The sequence below is a fragment of the Solanum dulcamara genome, chromosome 5, assembly GCF_947179165.1.
Source record: "Solanum dulcamara chromosome 5, daSolDulc1.2, whole genome shotgun sequence".
Lineage (NCBI taxonomy): Eukaryota > Viridiplantae > Streptophyta > Magnoliopsida > Solanales > Solanaceae > Solanum > Solanum dulcamara.
In genome coordinates, this window is record NC_077241.1 from 8,764,787 (window position 1) to 8,789,841 (window position 25,055).

General features: G+C 38.0%; 1 protein-coding gene across 2 annotated transcripts in view; it reads right to left on the minus strand.

The window, feature by feature from the left end:
* The window catches only part of LOC129888990 (uncharacterized), a 50,151-nt gene that overhangs the window by 12,567 nt on the left and 12,529 nt on the right, over window positions 1-25,055 (minus strand). The window contains exons 4-6 of one of the 2 annotated variants that reach the window (XM_055964077.1): window positions 19,063-19,209; window positions 16,635-16,713; window positions 5,735-5,918 (exon numbers count right to left, since the gene is read on the minus strand). In XM_055964077.1, the coding sequence (XP_055820052.1) occupies window positions 5,735-5,918; window positions 16,635-16,713; window positions 19,063-19,209 (410 nt within the window). The remainder of the gene's footprint in view (window positions 1-5,734; window positions 5,919-16,634; window positions 16,714-19,062; window positions 19,210-25,055) is intronic. The other variant, XM_055964078.1, reaches the window with a different exon arrangement.

A 25,055-nucleotide genomic window follows, 5' to 3' on the forward strand; every position in this document is an offset into this window, starting at 1 on the left:
ACCTTTATTCTCCTACAATACCCAAAGTCGCGACGCCTATCCAAGTGCTCCAAGTCTCCCAACACAAAGTCTCTGTCCCCTCCTTCGTTCAAGAGTTCGTGAAAGTATGACTGCCATCTCTGTCTAATGCGGAATTCCTGTACTAGTACTTGACCATCCTCATCCTTGATGTACTTCACTTGATCCAAGTCGCGTGACTTCCTCTCTCTCGCCTTGGCCAGCTTAAATAGCTTCTTATCCCCGCCTTTTTCCTCTAGTTCTGCATAAAGGCGTTCAAAGGCTGCCGTTTTGGCCGTCGAAACTGCCATCTTCGCCTCCTTATTCGCTAACTTATACTTTTTCCTGTTCGTTCGCTTCTCTTCATCATCCTTGCTATATACCAACTTTACATATGCCTGCTTCTTTGCTTCTACCTTTTCCTGGACTTCTCCATTCCACCACCAATCCCCTCGGTGCCCGCCATGGCGGCCTCGTGAGACCCCCAGCACCTCTCTAGCTGTTTCCCTAATGCAGCTGGCCGTCCTATCCCACATACTGCTCGCCTCCCCCCTACTATCCCACGCCCCCATAGCCATCAGCTTCTCCCCCATCTCTAGGGCACTAGACGGAGTCAAACGACCCCACCTAATCCTCGGTCGGTCATCCACGACCCTCTTCTTCTTCTTCCTTCTTATCTCCAAGTCCATGACCAATAGTTTATGTTGGGTCGTAAGGTACTCACTTGGTATGACCTTGCAGTCCTTACAGAGGCTTTTATCCTCTTTTCTAAGGAGCCAGAAGTCTATTTGGGTCGCCGCCCTCGAGCTACGAAAGGTTACCAATTGTTCCTCCTTCTTTAGGAAACTCGAGTTGGCCACCCTTAAACCAAAAGCCTTTGCGAAATCCAAGAGTGAGGCTCCTCCACTATTCCTGCACCCGAAGCCAAATCCTCCATGCACCTCGTCATAGCCCGTCGAAACACACCCAATGTGCCCATTGAAATCTCCTCCTATGAATAGCTTCTCAGTAGGCGGTATACTGACCACCACTTCGTCCAAGTCCTCCCAAAAGCGCCTTTTTGTCTCCTCGTCCAACCCCACTTGCGGCGCATAGGCACTAATAATGTTCAGGGTGATCCCTTCAACGACTAACTTAATCGTCATCATCCTATCATTTGTCCTCTTAACCTCTACCACCTGATCTCTAAGCTCGCTATCTACTAAGATCCCTACTCCATTCTTAAACCTCGACTTGCCCGAGAACCAAAGTTTGAACCCATCCACCTCCTTAGCTTTAGGTCCTACCCATTTAGTCTCTTGGACGCAAGCTATATTAATCTTCCTCTTCTTAAGAATCTTAACTAACTCTATGGACTTTCCTGATAAGGTCCCAATATTCCAAGACCCTACTCTCAATCTAGAAGCTCCCTCCGCCCCCTTAGCCCTCCCAACCCTGGCCCTCGATCCCAACCGAGGACATGACCCTATTCTACCATCGCACACTAAAGCCAGAAAAGCAGAAATACGCTACTGAAAGGTTATTCTCAGATAAATGGACGATCAATAGTATAGCACAAGTTAGCAATTGTTTAAAAACAGTGAGACAGGTACTTAATTTGGCACTGCAATAAATATTTATAGGCTAAAATATCGGAAATGGACTATTGGAGGTACCAACTCCAAGTTAGTAAAACCTGATCACTGTCGAAACACTGTTCACTGCCGGAAAGTAATGTTCACTGCCGGAAAGTACTGTTCACTGCCGGAAAGTACTGTTCACTCGCCGGAGCACTGTTCACTCGCCGGAAAACTGGATACAAATATATGGTCAGCCTCGGAATGCAGAGGCGACCACCCTGGGAGAAAAAACGGAGCCGAAAAATGGCCGGAAACTGCCACACGCGCCGGAGCGTGTAGCGCGTGGCGTCGCAGATCTGGGGCTGCTGGCGGCGCGTGACGGCGCGTGGCTGAGCAGATCTCAGAGGAGCTACCTGGTGTTTGCTCGCCTGAGTGTTCCGCTCCTCGTGGTGTTGTTGGTTTTGGCAGCAGACGCATAAAAATTGAGGAGAGAGAGAGAGAGAGAGGTAAAGCAAAAACCTGGAACTTAGAGTGCAATGAAAAAGAACTGCATCATCGCAACAGATAGAGATAGCAAAACCTTCCGACTTGATTCAAGGGGGAAAAAGTCAATCTTGACACTTCTGGTATTACACTTTAAGAAATGCAACATGCTATAGCCATTAAGAATCTCATTAATAAAATCCTATCCCAAATTCAATATTTATCTTTATCTGGACGGTCTCATGATAAAATCCAGTTTCTGTAAAGGAAAAGTCTCTACACGTTTATAACTTAAAGAAACTATTGGGGAAAACTCTTACTATAGATAATTTAAATTTCCCATAACTTTTGCTTTGTTAAAAACCAAAAAGTAAGCAGTAGTCATCACATATTCACCTATTTAATTGTGCCGCGTTATAACAGGAAATTAATTCATGGAAGGATCGCCATTCTTGCTACAGCCGAAGCTAAAAGTCATCAAGTAAAGACTAGAGACAAAAAAAAGAACCTGTTCTAACATCCCAATTCATTGTTTCCGATGTTGGGCCATGCTGCAGATGTCCAGTACTCTGTGTGTGTGTGTGGGGGGGGGGACATTAGTGGGATAAGGGGTCCTTGGGTCTCCTTATGTGGTCTTGAGCAATTCTCCCCTGAGCTAGCTTTTTGGGGTTGAGTTGGGCCCAAGATCCATTTCTTTATCAAAGGTTTGAAGAGAGGAAATTTATGCACTAGGTGAAAGATCTAGACCCAAATGAGGTTTTTCTACATATTCTCTCTTGAATTCTTCCTTCATGCATTGTAGAGAATATTTTGGTGACTTGATGTGTTCTTTTGAAAAGGGTTGTGACTAAATTCCCTATCTAGAGTTTGATGGACCTATTGTTTATTAATTAATATACTCATTCTTGTTTGATTGGTCTTGGTTATTGGCTATTTGTTTAACCTCATGCTTTATTAATTTTCATTGATGAGCTTTCAATTGGAACAATCCCTAATTACATGAATTGAACTCGGAAGAAGTAATTTGCGTTGATACTATCAAACAGCAGGAAATCATGTTAACTACTCCCTCAGTCTTATTTTATGTGGCACCCTTTCCATTTTAGTCGTCCCAAAAAGAATGTCAACTTAATAAAATTAGAAATATTTTAACTTTAACATTTTCCCTTTACCTTAATGAAATGATTTACAACCACATAAATATCTAAGGATTATTTTAGACCACAAGTTTCAAAAGTCTTCCTTTTTTTTCTTAAACACCGTGCCAAGTCAAAAGTGCCACATAAAATGAGACAGAGGGAGTACTTAATAGTTAATATGATCAAACGGTTGAGTTTAAAAATAAACCAACTAGTCCCATAATCACTAGCGGGTAATCAGATATTACCGTTAATAAGCTAGGAAAAGTTTAACGAAGACGATGGAGGTAGTGAAAGTAGGAAAAAGAAAGTTTATGATTGCGGCTCGAATTAAAAATCAGGGGAATGGAGTTACATGCGGTATTGGAGGACTATATGCACCGGTAGGGGAGGGATCTAAGGCGAGCTTCTGGGATGAGATGGCTACCTTGATGGCAGAGTGGGATATTCCCTAGATGTTGGGGGAGATTTTAATACGATAAGACTCCGAAAGTAAAGGGTGGTGTGTAGTGTGATATCTAGGGTAATGGAGAAGTTTTGAGAGTTAATAGATAACCACTTATTTTACCTTGCTTTAACAGGTGCTAAATTACATGGTCTAGATCAAAGGACTCAATATCTAGATTATTGGTGTCCACCGCTTGGGATGAGATTGTTTTGAATGTGATCCAAATTCCACTACCAAGACTAACATCAGATCACTGACCTATCTACTTTTGTTCAAATTCATCGTTTAGATGTCTAACAAACAATCATTTCTACAAAGTTCTACTCTTGCTTGTTATTTCTACCGCTAGTAATTATTACTCCCTCCATTCCAGTGGAGGTGGCAAAATATTTTCTTTGTTAATTTGTTCCAAAAAAATGGCAACTTTCTAATTTGGAGACTTTTGATTTTACCCTTACTGAGAAGTTTTAATAGCCACAAATGTTTATGTAATGTTAAGACCACAAATTCAAGAAGTTTTTCTTTTCTTTCTTAAACTCCATGCTTATTCAAACTTCTCCAAATAAATTGAAACGGAGGGAGTAATTTTTCTTTGGTATAAATAAGAAGTGACATTCTTAAAAAGTTAAGATACTAGATATCTGAACTAAAACAACTGCTTTTTCAGGAATTTTGTTAGGATTAGCGTTTTGCCTTTCTATGAGGAGAATTGTTTTGGCTTCGCCTTGATGAAAGAGAAAAAGAAAGAGGGAATAGGGAAGTTTATTGTTGAGTATTGATATCTTTTGATGATTAACACGATGTACTCTATGAAGAATTGTGCTAAGAACCAGGTCCTTAATGCTTATGTGTTACGAGCTGAAATGTGTGTTGAGTTATTGTGTCGAGATTTATTAGGAAGGAATATATGGGAAAATATGTGTATACTCCATTATTATTCGTGCAATATATTTTGGATATTCACAAAATCTTTCCATCAAAACCAGGTCCTTAATGCTTACTACCTTGCAAGAAATCATTCATTCACACTAACTTGAGAGGTACAACAACAGTCCAGCTTTCAAGTAACTTGTTGTTCTTAAAAGTACGAAGACTGATCATCTAAGAGTGAAGAACCAGGAAGAAGACTCTGGTCCTTGTGTCATTTTTTCTAGAAATCAAGTCCAGTTCTAGTTCAGTAGTATTAGAATTCTGAGTTGCAATTTAGAAGCTCTGTTACGTTGTTGTTTGTTTGTTGTGACGAAACACTTTTGTTGTTGTTTCAAGTCAAGAGTGACTTGAGGAGAGTATAGCAATTGGGGTTGTGATCTGATTTTCTGGCTCACTTTGTTAGTGGGGTTTGGAGTTAAATCCTACTAGGGTAGGTCGTGATTTTTGCAGCTTTTGAGCTAGGTGTTTTTCCACGTTAAATCATTCCTACTATTTCACACTTTACTGTTATTGGTTATTGTCAGAGTGGGTTAGAGTTCCACATTGTTTGGGGAATGAAATGGTGGTCTACTTATATGAACTTGGGCAATCCTCCCCTCATGAACCATCTTTTGACGTTGAGTTAGGCCAAGGTTCCATATCTTTATATAATATCAGAGCCAGGTTCATCCCCGTTTGGCTGTTTGGACTCCCGATCCACACTCCAATTGGGCCTGGGTGTAAAGGGGGTGTTAGAGTGGGTTAGAGTCCCACATTGGTTGGGGAATGAACCGGTGATCTGCTTATATGGACTTGGGCAATCCTCCCCTCATGAGATAGCTTTTGGGGTTGTATTAGGCCCAGAGAATTAGGTATGAATCAATTCAACCCCACCCACCCTTGAGTCGTTAAGGTGCAGTCACACTGACACTGGTGAACACAGAGAAAGTGATCATACAGAAGGCAAGTAAGACAAGGACACAGTAGTTTGAGGCAGGGAATGGGAGGTAAATCTTTAGCTAAAGGGGGTACAATAGTTCTTGTCATATTTCTATCATTAATATTGAGGAAAAAAGAGGACAGACAAGAAAATACCTTTCTAGGAAGTTAGTTTTCTTTTCATCGCCAGTTTCCAGATTCCAAAAATAGTTCCAGAGAAAAAGGAAATACAGAACTTATTTGGAAGGGAATATTCACACCTTAGGCTTTGATAGAAGTAGCACATCGCGGTGTATCCCTGATAACCACCAATGATCCTGATCTTCAAGATAGGAACCATCACTCCATCTCATCACTTGAACAGCCAGACAATTTCCTTCTCCTGACCCACATGGATGGCAAAATCCTGTGATCTCAAATTCGGCAGGGAGTCTGCTATCCTGACTGAACCATTCAATAAAAATTAGATCAATCATCCATTACAAAGATCCATGTAACTGAGGCTTTCATCTGTACTTTAGCTTCAAGCCTCTCAGCCCAGCATGAGAAAACATCATAACTGGTTTACCATGTTTAAAATCAAACAAAAACAAGTAAAATATCACCATAATCTGAGAAATGAAGGAGATGAGATATATGAAAGTATTGAAATGAAGAATCCCAGAAACAATCCATGTAATTGGAATGAGTAAGGAGTTCAAATCCAAGAGAGTGAATTATCAACAAGAATACAAATACGAGGTGAAGAACTTCTGAACTTATTTAACAATTTGCAACAGCTTTCAAAATAATTGCAGAAGTGACATTTAATGATATTGTGACAAAAATGAGTGACAGCACTAGCTGGAAATAAGTGACAAGATATAATGCCACAACCTCAGGTTTGAAGATCTTTATAGCTTTGATCCCTTTCTACAGCTAATGTGGAAAAATGATCTAATCAGATTTTTCATGCTACACAAGCTACTTAAAGATTCTGATACACAATGTCAACTTCCATGTTCGATTATCTTGTATTACCCTTGCTAGAATCCTAGAAAACATTAGGAAATATTCTACTGAACTCATTGTGAGGACTATTTATCATGTATGTTGTTTATAGATGTAACTCATTGACTTAGGGGTTTAATACACAAGGGTCAGCTGGCACTGAAAATAGAGGGAAAATAAACTAGAATTATCTTGAGTTAATTGCAACAAAATACAACTCTCCCTAAAAAGGAGTTTACTACAGTAGAAACAAGGAAAGTATATACATGATAGAAGGAAAGATATTTAATAAGGAAAATCTCATAAATGGCGGTATTTCCTAATTAATGTAAGAAGAACCTTATCTACTATAGAGCTAAACACATTGAATATGCCTAGAACATTCTAACATATAACTGTACTTGAACTTGTAAATTGAAACTGGAACGTCAAGTATGCCAGAAAAAGTTATTGTTGAAGATTCATCCAGAATAGGTAAAATGACGTGAATCTATAATATGGTTAAATTGGCAACTAAAGAGCAACGAGGAAAGTTCCCTGAACATGACAGGAAATTCAATATTCCGAGAAACAAATTAATACCTGAACTTCACTACCACATTGGAGCAGTGCCGGAAATTCAATGTTCATCAGAGAGACTAAATACCCAAACACTGATAAGTGGAAATTCCATTCAGAAGAGAGACTCAAAGCCTAAACCTTATATTGTCAAGAAGAAGAGAAGAACTTAGGAGTGTGTTTCGCTTGAGAAGAGCCGGACGAGTAGTCAACATAGTTGTCTGAACAGATGACAAGATTGTAAGGTTCTTTTCAGGTAGATTGAAACTATTTAGATCAGGAACACAATAGAAAGGGAAAATCTGTTTTGATTTGGATGTAAACAATACACAAGAGGGGTCCTTAATGGAGTTTATGCTACTAGAAACTAGGAATTTTAGACTATACGAAACAACAGTTATTATTAAATATAAGAAAATTACCTAAATATCGAGATTCCTGAAAAAAACTGAAGGAATGTTACAAAATCTTAACCCAAAAATATAGAAGAAATCAAAAACATTTTGGTTTTGGAAACAAATGGATCAACTGGATTAATGTCTCTATATCTGGTGTGAAGTTTTCCCTTATTGAAGGCAATCCTAAAGGTTTTTTCCAGTCACAAAGAGGTTTGAGACAAGGTGACCTCATGTCACCCTTCTTGTTTATCTTAGTTATGGAGGGTCTCAACTCCATGATCAGGAAAGTGAGAATGGGTGGTTGCAAGGTTTCTGTGCAAATATAAATAGGGGAGATGCTATGGAGATCTCACACCTGCTATATGCAGATGACTCCTGGGTTTTCTATGGTGCAGTTAATAAAATAAGACACTTGAGGGTCATTTTAACCATCTTTGAGGGCATATCAGGAGTCCATGTCAATTGGCACAAAAGTTGTTTATGCAGGTGCTTGCTGAAAACCTAGGATGTCAGGTGGCCTCCCTCCCAACAATATACCTTGGAATGCCTCTTGGTGCTAAAAACAAAGAAGTCGAAGTTTGGAGTGAAGTACTGGAAAGATGTGAGAGGAAGCTGACAAGATGGAAAAGCCAGTATCTATCCTTGGGAGGCAGAATAACTCTTATCAAATCAGTGATGGATGCACTCCCTACCTATATGATGAGCTTATTCCCAATACCAAGAAGTATACAGAAGAAAATCAACAAATCAAGAAGAGTCTTCCTGTGGCAGGGAAATAAAGAGAAGCTTGGATATAATCTTGTTAAATTATAAGAGAAGTTTGGTTTTCACACAACACAAACGGAAATAGAGATAGCTGCAAGCAGTCACCGAGAATCACACAATGTCTTTTCCTCCCGGATATCACTGGTAAATTGCACAATGATCATTTTCCTAGCTCTGATACCATGTGAAAAGTAAAAGCTGAGAAATATTATTAAGATGCACAAACTATATTATAACACCGAACCCTATTTATAGATAGTACACTATAATCCTTTTCTATGTAGGACACATATATAAATCATATTCCTATTCTAACACAATTATTTAAAACCCTCTGACGTCTATTGCCCCGTTTTTAGCCATTATCATCTCTTTTGTCATATATTTTGGCTGTAAGAGTTCCCCTTCCCTTTCCATCGTTACCCTTGTTGAATTAGTAATTATCTCATCTAAAAGCTAAGCTTAAATTGTGAGAAAGATTTATTTACTTAATTATAACCTCACCATAGCCTCTCACGTGCATGCATGATTCTTTTTCATGGGCCGAGCATGTGGAATTTCGATTTTGGTAATGAATGGCGATGAGACTTTAACTCGGGACCTCTGTTAGTTCTTATACCATGTTGAATTGTGTGACTTTCATCTCAAAGCTAAGAACCATTAGAGAGCATATGTTTTTATTTACTTCATTATGCTTCAACACATCTCATCCTGTTCTCCTCCCTATTTCTTCACCACCTCACACCTCCCTCATCCTTCTCTCTTCTCCCTCTCCTATTATCTCCACTTCATCACCCCCTTCCCCTACGGAATCTCGGTTCAAACTCCTACAACCATACCTTAAAACCATCATTCTTCAATAACTACCCGAATTGGGGTTCTCTCTCCCTTGCTCACATACTTGCACACCTTAAAAGCTTAACCCTAGATATATTAGACATGCTACACATGACATCACCAAAACCTCATCATTAGAGGTGTTGAAATTCCGACAAAGCTAATGACACAACCCCACTTAGCTGTCATGGCTTCCATACACTCACTCCATCATTATAATTTTAAGAAATATCTCCCCATTCATCTTGGTCTTCATAGAGGACTTTCATGGCTTCCTCTTCATTGGCAACGTGAAAGAGGAACCTGAAGTTCCCTAACTGTAATACCTTTAGGAACTTCTTAATTCTCCAAGCCTCAATTGCCTAGAAGACCACAAACTTCCAACGAACTGACCCATTTAACGGAGCCTCCAACCAAGCAAGTTCTAAAAGAACTTTTCTCTTCTGTGCGTGAATATGAGGCACACAAAAAATGGGTTCTTTTTCCAATCTTCTACGACTTCCATCCAAGTCTAGCACCAGACATGTTATAGCATCTATGTATGTATATGGCTTGAGTTTGTGAGACACTAAAGGGAAAAATCATCCTTTCCATTCATTTTCACTAAGTTTTGAGTCTACCCGTTTTACAGTGGGCATACGGAGGATGCCCAGATGGGTCAACTCACAAACAGTAAGTACCTCATTGGAGAGTCGTTAGAATCCATTTCACATGCTCACACATGTAGTATACTCATCGATATTCTTTTCTCGACATGTGATGGGAGTGTAGGGTTGCCAATAGGGATGTGGTTGGCCGGGCTTAAGTTGCAGTGTTGCACCAATGCTCCGAGGTGGTTGCGATGCTGAAACTCTGATGTTGTTGGAGAGTTCGTTTGAGTTCAAGTTCTCTCTCCTTCAAAGGTCTATGGTTAGAGATCACTACATTCATCACAAAGCACAGAAGGCCTAATCTTTAAGGATAAATACTCGGCATATTAAGACAAAGTTTAGATTTATTATCTTCAAAACATGTCGTTTTTTATCCCTTCATAAGTCACTCCATAGAAAAGGGCTACAAAGATTAACTTATCAGGTCATATTATTTGAGAAACAACTTTTATTACACCTCAATCCCAAAAAAGTTGGGTCAGCTACATGAATCTTCCTTGACCATGCTTCTCCATTTAAACTCAACCCATGTTATTACCATACCACACAAAAATAAGTTTGGAACAAACAACAGTAAAGATATGACACCTGGGCCTAACTTAACCCCAAAGCTAGCTCATGAGGGAAGGATTGCCCAAGTTCAAGCAGATTGTCAGTCCATTCCCCAACCAATGTGGGACTTTTATCTACTCAAACACCACCACCCCTCGCATCACGCCCAGGCCAACTAGAGCGTGGATCGAGAGCCCAAATGGGGATGGACCTGGCTCTAATACCATGTTGATCATTGCCAGTGATAACAAGATCATCAACGTAAACAACCAAATAAATACATAGATTTGGTGCAGAATGCCGATAAAAACACTGAGTGATCAGCTCCACTACAAGTCATGCCAAACTCTTGAATTACTGTACTGAACTTTCTAAACCAAGCTCGAGGAGACTGTTTCAGACCATAGAGTGACCTACACAATCAGCATACAAGGCTACTAAACTCCCCTTGAGCAACAAAACTAGGTGGTTGTTCCATATAGACTTCTTCCTCAAGATCACAATGTAGAAAAACATTCTTAATGTCCAACTGATGAAGAGGTCAATGATGAACAACCATAGATAGAAAAAGACGGACATATGCTATTTTAGCCACAGGAGTGGAAGTGTCACTATAACTAGCCTAAATATCTAAGTATACCCTTTCGCAACAAGGCAGGCCTTTAGCTGATCAACCTGACCATCTAGGCTAATTTTGACTGCATAAACCCAATGGCAACCAACAATAGATTTACCTGCAGGAAGGGAGACAAGCTCCCAAGTACCACTCGTATGTAAAGCAGACATATCTTCAATCATAGTCTGCCTCTATCCAGAATGAGAAAATGCATTACCTATAGTCTTTGGAATGGAAATAGAGGGCAAAGATGATACAAGGCATAAACTGGTGATGATAGACGATGATAACTCAAGAAAGTATAATATGGGCTAGCATTTCGAGTGGATCGTATACTTTTTTGAAGTGCAATTAGTTGGCTAGGAGGAGGCAAGTCCGCATTAGGAGCAGGGTCCGGCGCATGACATGAATCATCTGAGACTAGTGCTTGAAGTGGACGACAATGATAAGTCAGGAGTGGTGTCACGACAACTGGAGATGTAGATGTAAGTTTTGGTACCAAAATTGTACACTCTTATTCATCCATAGAGTTACAAGTTTATAGTACAAAAAATTAAACTAACTAGCAATCGTATCCTTGATTCTAGGAGATTTAAGAATCAAGGAATGATTTTATTTGATCTTATATTCAAAACTATTTAATAGCATATCAGATATGATTTTATCAGATCAATTTAAATCCTACAAAATCATATTTGATCACACTTAGATATTTACAAATCAACACTCCCCCTCAAGTTGGCATGTAAATATCTGTCATGCCTAACTTACTTACAAGAATTTCAAACTTTGGTTTAAACAAGCCTTTTGTGAAAATATCCGCAATTTGCTGATTTGTTAGGACGAAAGGCATGCACACATTTCCTTCTTCAATCTTCTTTTATATGAAGTGCCTATCCACTTCAACATGCTTTGTTCTGTCATGTTGAATTGGATTGTGAGCAATACTTATGGAGGCTTTGTTGTCACAGTACAACTTCATTGGTAACACTAACGAGTTTTTAAGTTCTTCCATCATCTTCTTGAGCCAAACCATTTCACATATCCCATGGGCCATAGATCGGTATTCAGCTTCAGCACTACTACGGGCTACGACATTCTGGTTTTTACTCCTCCAAGTCACGAGATTTCCCCAGATAAAAGCACAATATCTTGATGTAGACCTCTTATCAATAGTAGAACCTGCCCAATCTACATCTGTAAAGCTTTCAATGCCCCTAAGTTGACCTTTTTATGAAAAACAATCCTTTCCCTGGTGAACTTTCAGATATCTTAGGATCCTGTAGACCGCTTCTTGGTGCTCTTCCTTCGGGGAGTGCATAAATTGACTAATTAAGCTAACAACAAAAGCTATATCAGGTCCAATGTGTGACAAGTAGATCAACTTCCCCACTAGTCTCTGATATTTACTTTGGTCAACTGAATTTCCTTCTTTGTTTCCGAATTTTATATTCAGATCAATAGGTGTTTCAGCTAGACGACAACCGCTCATCCTTATCTCTTTTAGAAGATCTAGTACATACTTCCTTTGTGACACCATAATGCCTTCTTTTGATCTTGTTATTTCCATGCCAAGAAAATATTTCAACCAGCCCAAATCTTTGATCTCGATCACCGAGGCCAACTGTTTTTTTAAATTCTTTGTAGATTATGGTACAAAAATTGTACACACTTATTCATCCATAGAGATATAAATTTATAAAATAGAAAAATAAACTAACTAGCAATCATATCCCTTGGTTCTAGGAGATTTGAGAATCAAGGGATGATTTTATACGATCTGATATCCTAAACTATTTAATAGCATTATCAGATATGATTTTATCAGATCAATTTAAATCCTACAAAATCATATCTGATCATACTTAGATATTTACAAATCAACACTCCCCCTCAAGTTGGCATGTAAATATCTGTCATGCCTAACTTGCTTACATGAATTTCAAACTTTGGTTTAAACAAGCCTTTTGTGAAATTATCAGCAATTTGCTGGTTTGTTGGGATGAAAGGCGTCCACACATTTCCTTCTTCAATCCTCTCTTTTATGAAGTGCCTATCCACTTCGACATGCTTTTTACTGTCATGTTGAACTGGATTGTGAGCAATACTTATGGCGGCTTTGTTATCACAGAACAACTTCATTGGTAACACAAACGATTTTTCACTTCTTCCATCATTTTATTGAGCTAAATCATTTCACAGATTCCATGGGCCATAGATCGGTATTCAGCTTCAAAACTGCTATGGGCTACGACATTCTGGTTCCAAGTCATGAGATTTCCTCAAATCAAAGTACAATATCCTGATGTAGACCTCCGACAGTAGTAGAACCTTCCCAATCTGCATCTGTAAAGCTCTCAATGCCCCTATGTTGGCCTTTTTTGAAAAACAATCCTTTCTCAGCTGAACTTTTCAGATATCTTAGGATTTTGTAGACCGCTTCTTGGTGCTCTTCCTTCGGAGAGTGCATAAATTGACTCACTAAGCTTACAACAAAAGCTATACCAGGTCGAGTGTGTGACAAGTAGATCAACTTTACCATTAGTCTCTGATATTGACTTTGGTCAACTGAATTTCCTTCTTTGTTTCCGAATTTTATATCCAGATCAATAGGTGTTTCAGCTAGACGACAACCACTCATCCCTGTCTCTTTTAGAAGATCTAGCACATACTTCCTTTGTGACACCATAATGCCTTCTTTTGATCTTGCTACTTCCATGCGAAGAAAATATTTCAACTAGCCCAAATCTTTGATCTCGAACTCTAAGGCCAACTATTTTTTAAAATTCTTCATTCGGGCAAGTCATCTCCTGTAAGTATGATATCATCGACAAACACTAACAGGATAGTTGTCTTTCCCTCAAAAGAGTGTCGAATGAACATGGCAATCTACTTGCCCTTGTGTGTACCGTTGTTTTTTTTACAAACTGAGCAAACCTCTCAAACCAAGCTCTTGGAGATTGTTAGAGCCCGTATAGAGATTTTTTTAGCTTGCACACTCTAATTTCATACCTTTCTTCAAAACCCGGAGGAAGATCCATGTAGACTTCTTCTTCGAGTTTTCTGTTCAAGAATGAAATCTTCATGTCTAGTTGTTGAAAGGGCCAATCAAGATTGGCAGCAATGGTCAGAAGAACCCTGATTGAATTCGACTTGGAAACTGGAGCGAATGTCTCAAGATAGTCAATCCCATAGGTCTGAGTGAACCCTTTTGCTACCAAACATGCCTTGTACCTCTCCAGGGACCCATCCAATTTAAATTTGATGGTGAATATCCACTTGCATCCCACTGTTTTCTTTCCACGTGTAGTTCCACCATTTCCCAGGTTTCATTTCTCTCAAGAGCATTCATCTCTTCTAGAATTGCCTCTTTCCACTAAGGAATATTCAAAGCATCCTGCACATTTCTCGGTATCTCCATTCCAGATAATTGAGAAAGAAAAGCTATATACGGAGGGGATAAGTTTCTATGGTTTGTGACTTTTCTTACCCTTTTACGTTTGGCAATTGGAAGATAAAGGTCTAAAGTAACAAGGGGCAAATCAGAGTTAGGTTCTGGAGAATTACCTTGTATATCAGTAAGATCTTGCGGAGTGGACATTTGGTTTTGATGAGAGTCCTTAGTCTTTTTTACTTGATTTTGATTTATTCTCATGTAAACCTGTAATTCTTTCGTTTGTTCCCTTTCCTTGTCATTAATTGTATTATGAAAAGGCTTTATTGTCTCAGTTTCCTTATTTTCCTTATTTAAGTTGGAATTTGTTACCTTATCTAGGTTGTTATCAAAAGTACTATTTCCCGTATCTATCATAAAACCTGGATCCTTTTGTTTCTCACATGTGAGGTCGCGAGAATTCTTACTATCCATTGAATCTTCACTATGTTTCTCCCCCTGAAGATGAGTTCTAAGAAATAATTGAGATTCAAAAAAGGTGACATCCATTGTGACAATAACTTTCCTAGTATTTGGTTCATAACACTTGTATCCCTTTTGACTAGGGACATAGCCAACAAAAACACATTTTTAGCTCGTGGATCAAGCTTACTCATACTATGATCATGGACATGAACATATATACTATACCCAAAGACTCTCAAAGATAGATCAATGGTCAATCTAGTAGTAGGGAAGTATGTTTTGAACATACTGAAAGGGGTTTTAAAACCTAGAACACCGGAAGGCATCCTATTAATAAGATAGGTGGATGTCAAAAAGAGCTTCTCCCCAAAGAAATTTAAGGACTACACTTATGAATATTAAGGCTCTAGTTACCTCCATAAGATGCCTATTTTTTTCTCTCGGCTACTCCATTTTGTTTGGGGTGTATTAGGACATGAACTTTGGTGCACTATTCCCTTGGAAGTAAAAAATTGTCTAGCTGGTCATTAAAATACCCTCTCCTTATCACTCCGAAATATTTGAATCTTCTCATGAAATTGTGTAAATTGGTACAGTTAAAACCCTAAGATATGAGTAAGACCTCAGATACATCAGGTTGATTAGAATATGTATAGTAAGGTTGAGATTCAAAGAATGTGACATCAGCGAACATAAGATATCGATGAAGATCACGTGAATAACAATGATACCCTTTTTGAACTCGAGAGTAACCAAGAAAGACACATTTGAGGGTATGAGGGGCTAATTTATCTTTCCCTAGGGCTAAGTTATGAACAAAGCATATGCTCCCGAAGACACGAGAGGGGATAGAATATGTGACTGAGGAAACAATATGGAATGTAGAACTTGATTCTGAATAGAAGATGAGGGCATTCTATTAATTAAATAACAGGAAGGACTACATCTCCCCAAAAGCTAGCTCATGAGGGGAGGATTCCAATCCCCATATTTTTGGAACCAAAAACATCACTCAAAAGACATTTTTGCGAAATTTGACTTGAAAAAACAAGAAACACTTGATTACAGAGATTTGGTTGTCTGAAAAATCCAAATCTCGCCGGAAACAACCTAGAAATTGCGGAACCCTAATTTCGGCGATCGAATCTGGTCAAGAACTATAAGTGTCTGGTCGGAATGGCTGGACGACCCCAACAGAAAAACCAAATTGCTCAAGAAAATTGACCGGAACAGCCCTCATGTGCCAGCGCGTGAGCCAGATCTCACCGAGAACTGTCACCTCCGATCAGCATGTGAGAGCGCATGGGGTGATATTTTTTGGTGATACTGGCTGGGGTTTGGTCGCCTGAGCTTTCTGACCCTCATGGTGGTGTTGGTTTTTGCACAACACCCACAAAGTAAAAGATGACACCCAATAGTCGTCGGAATCGACGCATGGTGACTTATTTCTGTCCTTGAATTTTCTCACCAATGCTCTAATACCATGTAAAGATATGACACCCCGGCCTAACTCAACCCAAAAGCTAGCTCATGAGGGGAGGATTGCTCAAGTCCATATAAGTAGGCCGTCAGTCCATTCCCCAACCAATGTGGAACTTTTACGCACTCTAACAATAACCATTGTCCCGAGAACAAGAACCTCACTAGAACAGGTGCAACCTCGATCTCGGGAACGTGTAGTTTTGGTTCTCTCATAAGATTCCTCCAAAATGAAGGAAAGGGATAAACTTGTGCACAATTTTGATACCAGAAATTACAAAACAAAAAATGTACACAAATAGTGTACATGACTCGTCTCAACGTAGCAAACATATGATAATAATGTTCAAAAGTAAGACCACTAAGAAAGTAAGAGAACCTAAAATAGATGTCTTAATAAAGTATTCAATTAGAAAAGAGAAAAAGAGCATAAAGATATCAAAATGCAACACAAACCTATATCCAACTGGGACTCCATTCACCCAAGCGTAGAAGGCTGAATCAACCGCTTCAAAATGTAAAAATATCCTACGACCTGTCAAAAAGTAGTTGAAGATCACATAACATTATTGACAACCAAATGAAGATAATGAAAATGCAACACAATTTACATTAAAAAGGATAATGAAGATGCAAATGTACACATGTTTTTCGTAACGAATGTAATGAGGATAAAGGTATAAAGACCAAACCATGGACTAGTCAATAATTAATAAAATACCATAAGAAAGGGACCAGACTGTTTTAGTCTCCAATTATCCCGCCTTGGGGGCTTAGGTTTATTGTATATTGGTTAAGATGGACACAAGATTTGAAAATAACCCAAATCATGTCTGGAAAGTAGGGCATGTGATTGAAGAGGGGAGATTCATTCTCAATTTGGTTTATTCTTGTCTTGTTATTCCTTTGCCATGGAGTAAGACTATCATGGGTGAGGTTAGCAGTTCTAATTCAGTGTTACGGTCTTTTGGTTTGGATACAAGTTATGATGAGATTAGTTATGTTGGGATAAATTATGCTGGGATAAATTATGCTGAGATTAGTTTTTATTGCTTGTTTGGTTCTTTATATTCAATGCATAAGTTCTAAGAATAAATTGTTTGTTTACAAAAATACCTTCATCTTATTTAGTTTTTTTTTTTACATTTTCTTTCCAAGCTTTAGTTAGTCAGTCTTAAAAATAAAATTTTCATCTTATTTAACTTAAATATTTTTGTGTATGCATTTCCATGATTGTGCCGTGTGTTTTTAAAATTAAACTTTCATCTTATTTAACTTAAAAATAAAACTTCCAGTTTATGTTTATTAAAGTAAAAGAAATTATTTAAAATTAGCTACAATTATAGTTTTTAAGTGTGTAATAAACTATTTTATTAAAAATATGTAATTTAGTAGTGGAGTGAATATTTTTAGAGAAATCAAAATATAAATAAACATAAGAATTAGACAAATAAATTCAACTTATAATATATTCATAAATAGAAATTGTATTTACAAAATGTAATTTGTTAATAGAAAAATATCATAAAAACAACGATTAATTAAGGTTGTGAATGTTATTATAAATGTTGTTGAAAATTATGTTAATATACATGAATGTAAAAAGTGGTGTATAAAAAAGAGTTTAAGGGGGGGATTTTTGTTATTTTACATACTTTATCTCAGGATAAGTTATCCTGGGATTACTATTCCACCCTCAGGGAGGGATAACTTATCCCAGCACTAATTGTTAACCCTGGGATAAGTTATCCCAGCCTTTGCAACCAAACAATGAATTAAAGAGCACTCAAAAATTATCCCGGGATTAACCCCTCTTATCCATCACACCAAACGACCCCTTACAGTGTTAGCTTCAAACCTCCTCCCACTGTCGACTTCACCTTTGTCCTGCCACCCCACTCATAGCTCCTACACAAAATCCAAGTACCCTATCCTGCATTGAACCACCCATCTATTTGTTTCGTCAAAATGATTTGATAGCGAAGTCCCTCCTTACCAACCTCTCCTACAACATCCATATCGTCAAAAGGGAACAGTAAAAGATGCTTCACTATTAGATCATGCTGCAAGTTTCTATCGGTAAAAAATCAAGTTAATTATGGTCTTGTAAACAATTATGCAAGACAAAGGTTCTATATAAGATAGCTTTCTTTTCTTGGTTAGAGGCTGAGCGAGCATGTCTAACGATTCTCATTCCAAAAAAAAAAGAAGACTAGAAATTGTCCGGTAGAAGTTTCCTGACTGAAAAAAAAATAATCGGAAAGTATCAGTCATTTATTATGCATTATCTTGTCTCACTACAGCTTTAGCAGTTTTTTCTTAAACATTCCGAGATTCTGTTGGGTAATGCTTAAATCTGCACCGAACTTACTTAAATGCTGGAATAAAAAATGCCTTAACCCCACTATGCACAAAATATGGAATACCACCCCTTCTAGCATCTGGTGCACACTTTGGAAAGACAGAATTTGATGTTTTGAAGACAAAGCCAACTCAGTTCAGAAGATAAAGTTTAACTGTACATTTTGCTTTCTTTTCAGTGTAAACAGGATATTGCAAATAAGGCAGACTCTACTTTAGAATTTATAGATTCCTCCAATGATAGATAGGGAGGTTTCTTCTTTTTTGGGCCATTCCTCTACATCATATATAATATAACACTCTCTTAGTGTTGATTAGTTCTTTAATAAACTTATACCTTTTTAAAAAAAGAATAGGGGATAAATTTTGCCAAATAATCTGATATTAAATCAACAAAATAAGTTACTCCCTCAAATATATTATATGATATAAAATAGGTAATTCTATAAGAGAGATGAGTATGGAATAGAAACCAAGCAGGAAATTTTAGGGCGACACAAAATATAAAAATATAAAACCTCACCTTCCCACTCTTCAGGAAGGAAGAAAAAAGTTCTGTAGCAGCCAGTAGGATTATCATCTGGAACTTTAGGTGGATTGAAAGCAAATGGATAAATAGTATTTGTGTAAATAGGGCGGTCGTATCCATGCATCTGCCAATTCGAAGGAACTGTATTGATTAGAAGAACACAAAAGTCAGAAAGAGAAACTGATTAAAAAAAAGTCAGAAAGAAAAAATGACCCGCTTAATAGCTTGTTTGGTCAAGCTTCTAAAATCAGCTTATTTTGGAAATTACTTTCGGTGAGAAATAGTTTGTGTTTGTCCAATAAATTTTAAAAGCACTTTTGACCAGCAATTAGTGTTTGGCCAAGCATTTTTGAAAGTGCTTCTAAGTGCATTTTTCTCAAAAGTGCTTTTCAAAAAAGTGATTTGGGAAAGCTACTTTTTTTAGCTTCGGAAAAACAACTACAGCTTCTGCTACCCTAGAAGTACTTATGTTCTCCCAAAAGCTTGGTCAAACAGACTATAAGACAGATGAGTATACCAGTAGGTACTTTCCACCATAAACATGAATGTATATCATAAATGAGCAAGACAGACATTTAAATAAACTTGAAAAAAAAGTTATATGAGGAAGCGTTTAGACAGCTTCATGTGTTTGCAGATATTAGTTTTCGAATGCATTAGAATCATTTAGGAATGCATATCCAAACATGGTATTGCAGAAAGGTCTGAAAATAAAAAAACAAAACCTATTCATTGATGGTGGGAAGTAATAACTTTAGTTAAGGCTAGGGGCTGGAAGAACGAATTCTGACATTAGTTCACAGAAGGGGTTGGGGGGACTTCATGTTTTGAATGTAATACGATCTTGTTCTGTAGAAATGTTAAAGATGTAGGTACTGATAAATGGGTAAATAATCATCCATAGATGCAAGAAAAAATAATAACGATCATAAGATGAATCCAAATAAATTTAAATGTAGAGGTGGATGAGAATGGAAATGTATCAGTAGATGACAATTACAACTGATCATTACTTTCAAACAGTTCAATATGGAAATAAAGCTAAAATACACCACTGTCCCATAGAAGTTTGTGTCGGCTATATTGTGAAGATATGGACCTTGGGTCTAACTCAACCCCAAAACACGAGCGTTTTTGAGTGAGTATTACACAAGACCATATAAGGCAATAAACAACCCATCCCTTTAACAAAATGGGGCACTTAACACCACCACCACCACCACCATGTCCAGACTTGCCGATTGGAGTGTGGGCAAAATAAAATGGGGTCCAAAATTGGGACACACCATAACAGAGATGGGACTAGCTATGATAGTACGTGAAAAAATGGAGTTTGACCTAACTCAATTATAAAGGTTAGCTCATGAGGTGAGGATTACACAAGATCATGTAAGAGACAAGCAAACCATCCTTCCACTAACATCAAACATTTAAAAAAAAAAACTGGTAAAGTTGTATTCCTCAACATTAAGGATATGCTAGCAACCTCCAAAAATTACAAAGTTCCTAACAAATCTACAAGTTGATCTATATCCTCCATACTCTGTTTTTTGCACCAGAAAACAAAGATACAATACAATTCCATGTAACTTTTGAATGGAGTTGGATTTGTTTTCAAAGCATCTGCCATCTCTCTTCTTCCGCACTGTCCACCAGATGCAAAATGGGATAATCCTCTACATCTCTTTTGGCTTTTACTTCTAATCCAGCAGCTTAGCAAATCAGTTGTGTGTTCAGGCATGATCCATTGTGAGGATGAGGAAAAGTGTCCACAATTGAGCAGTGAAGCTACAATGGAGGAACAAATGCTTGTTTGTTTCCCCTGTTTTGTTAGAGAGAAAACAACTTGATACCAATTGCTTTTCTTTCTTCTATAGCACTTCATGAGTAAGGCAAGCTCTCTTTACCACTAACCATGTAAAATATTTCACCTTGGTAGGAAAAAGACTTTTCCAGATATAGTTCCAAACACATAACACGGATGAATTCTCACTGACCATATTTCTCCATTTAAATTCATCTGACCAACACTATACAAAATAAAACGTATCAGAAGTTCTCTATAAAACAAAATTATAAGGGAAGTTCTCTAAATTTTCTACTGGCATAAAATCTCTAATAGGACTAAAAGACTCCTAGAAAAAATAGGAACTAAAGTAAAGGCACAATACATAAATATGTCCTTAAACTTGGCCTCAACTGATATCTATGCCCTCCAATTTTGGATGTGCACAAGTAGACACTTAAACTATCCAAAAGTTAAACAAGTAGGCACGCGTGTCCTATGTGGCATAATACATGCAGGACACAAAACTACCACGTAGGACACCACATAGGATGCGTGTGTCTACTTATTTAACTTTCGGATAGTTTAAGTGCCTACTTGTGCATGCCAAAAGTTCAAGGGCATAAATGCCAGTTGAGGCCAAGTTAAAGGGAACATACATGTATTATGCCTAAAGTAAATGTACTAACATACACTACACCATACTCTCAACCTATTGATATCTCCTATATAGATCTTTTTTTGACGAAGCCTATATAGATCTTTTTCTTTCATTGTGTCTTATCTTTTGCTAATTTACATGATTTCCAGAATTATAGGTCTTTCGAAACAACTTTCTTGTGATTTATGGTCTACCTCGTCTACTTTCACTCACCATGATTTCACACCTATGGACCGGCCTTCTGGAGGTCAACACTGGACATGACCAAACTATCTAATTTATCCTCCAGGTGTGACAGTTGCACCTTCTGCAAATGTGATCATATTTATACTTTTTTAATTTTGTATGACCGAACATCCATTTTGGATCTACATCTTTGCGACACTCATCTTGCGGATGCATTGGGATTTTAGCAGCCCAACATTCCCTCCCATATCACATCATAGATCTTATAATTGTTCGCAAGGAAGGTTAAGACTCTACTTACCTTAACCTTGTATAGTCTTAACTCCCAATAGTCCAATTATGTCAATATACATCAATTATAACTTAAACATGTCCTGCGGGGTTTAGTCCTTCCAATTACAACCTTCGGTTATGAGGCCTCAGACCTAATCCTAATTCGTAACTTAGGGTAAACTCCTGATTCACCCATACCATTCCCACTTCATCCATACACTTTCTATGCCATTTATAATCTTACAAGACCATTTGAGAATGAAGTCCAATTTTACCTCTTGGTCGCAAGAACCCAAAGTTGGTACTCTTAGTGGTTTGGCTAAACTTCAAAGAATCTAAACAAAAAATATGATTTTTGGATTTCAGATTAGCTTTAGGATGTTGGAATAAAATAAATAGCTAAAGAGAGCTTACCTTAGAGTTGACGATTGTAACACCTCGCAACTTCTAAGCAAAGGTCCGAACCATTCTTCGTATGTGTATCCGCCCAAACCCGATAAATTTGAGTGTGACTTGGTGTAATGGTCCAATCATAAGTGTGTCAAGTGTATTGCATATGAATTAAGGTCATAAGGGACTTCTAGCATATGAAGAGTTTCCTGGCCTAATACCAAGAAAATGAAAGGTCTTGAAGTCTTCTTCCCAATGCATTTGACCATTTGTCAATCCTATGCCTATTTTACTGGGCACTACGCAGTCTGCCCAACCCGCCACGTGAAGAGGACATCAATCGCGCGACCGTGCGATAAGGTCAGTGCTACTGTTAAGGCTGTGCGAACAGCCACGTGACCTAGGCTCCAGCTGCACAACTGCGCACGTTTCCTTGGAATTCTTTTAGTTTTCTCATCTTTTCATGTTCTAGAAGGGGTGTTTTCATCCTTTCCTCATCCCATAACCCCAACCCATGACTATTAACTTCCCTCATAAAGCCTAAGTCAATCAAATTTCAAAAGTACAACAAACTTCATCTCCAAGAACTCCATAGAAGGGTTTCTCCAGTTCAAGCTATAAAGTTTCACGCCCAAAGCTTTTCTCCAATAATTCCTAAAATTCAGCAAGGTTGATTTCATCAATGGGTATCCTTTCACCCACTGAGTCCAAAGTAAACGTGTTTCTTCTGTTAATGATTTCTATAGAATTTAGGATTCTTATGAAAAGCATTTTTTTCATCATATTTCTACCTATAATTTAGTATATTCATATAGTTATTTTCATTAGCCCACAGAATAGGGAAAAGTCATGTCTTGAACCCCGACTATTAAATTGCAGGTTCCATTAAGAGTATAGAATTCATGATGAGTAGTTTTAACATTAGTCTTTCAGTTCCACATGTTTAAAGATGCTTTCAAAAAAAGCGTCTATCAGTTATTATCAGTTTATCAGTATTCATGAGCTATTCAGATTATCCATTTTCTCAGAGCATAATTCAATATTATCAGATTATTAATATTATCAGTTTATCAGCATAAATTCCACTGGGAGTATTACTTGCACCAAGCAGACATATGGATGAAGACTCACCATTATCAACATCGGCTAAGACCTTGAGTAGCAATCTCTAAGTCCCAGAACTACGTGCCACTATAGGTTATAAGGGTCCCCCGTCAGTGCGGGCTTGACTCCTTAGTCCTTTATGGACAATCAGCTTAGAGGATCCATGCCATCAGCGTCTCTTGCCCTGGCAAGGTATAAAGTGCCTTCCCAGCTGGGGTACAGGTTGGACTTCATTTAGCTAAATGAAGTATGTCGGTTATTAGTAGCTCCCACAACTTAGTTTACAGTTAATTGCATTGACCATGTCTCTCTGCTATTACAGTTTCAGTACTTAACAATTGCATGTTTTACTACTTGTTCATTGTATCAATTCACGCATTTCAGTCTATACTCAGTTCAACATCTAGATTTTATCATGTTTAGTTTATTAGATTTGTGATGCATGTCTCACATACTCGGAACATTCAAAGTACTAACTACATACTCTTTGCGCTATACTATTTTATAATATAGGTTCAGAGTCAGCATCCGACCCGTGATTAGTACTACTTCTGATTAGCTCAATAGCACTTTTGGTGAGTCCTCATCTTTCGAGGACAACCCTTACGTTTACTTCAGTTGTTTCGTCTTTTAGTTTTCAGACAGTTAGAGTCAGCTGGGGGCTTGTCCCAGCAACTCATCTTAGTAGAGGCTTTCAAACAGTGAGATAGTAGTCTCAGCTTTATAATTTGTTGAGACATTGTCCATTTAGTGTTTTGGATTTAATACTTTTTTTTCAGCTTCTGCATCAGTTATTTTCAGTTGTTATTTGTCATGCTAGACCATGGGTTAGCTTGGGGTCACTCGTGACTCTAAGTACAGTGTTACGACTAGAGGATAGTCTCTGTTCGTAATAACGATGATACTTGGGTGAAAATCCCTTAATAGAACTTGTGTGGAATCTGGGAAAATGAAGGAAATAGGTTAAATCCCATCTATGAGGGTCTTTAAATAGTCGGTGTTAGAATAGGAAAAGGTATATACAATCCTACATAGAATAGGAGTAGGAATAGTATATAATATCCTACTTGATAAAACATTGTATTATATATAGGGTCTCTGCGTAATAATTTAGATACACAATTCAATAATATTTTTCTCCTATATTTTTCACAAATAAAGCATTGGTGAGAAACTTCAAGCGAAGAAAACTCGGTCAAAAAAGTCACCGTGCATTAATTTCCAGCGATTGTTGGGGCTAATTTGTGTCATTTTTGTTCAGTGGATGTTATGCGAAGACAGAATGCGGCTCAGAATGCTTAGGTGACCACACCCCAGCAATAACCAGCGAAAAATATCACCTCACACGTTCTCATGCACCGTTCAAAGGTGACAGTTTCCTGCGAGATTTGGGTACGCATCAGTGTGTGAGGGCTGTTCCGGATGATTATTTTGAGCTGTTGGGGTCATCCAGTCATTCCGAACAAACACCTACAGTTCTGTCCAGATCTGATCACCAGAATTAGGATTCAAGCAATTTTCAGGTTGTTTCCGACGAGATCTGGATTTTCAGACAACCAAATCTCTGGGTGTGTTTGGTATGAAGGA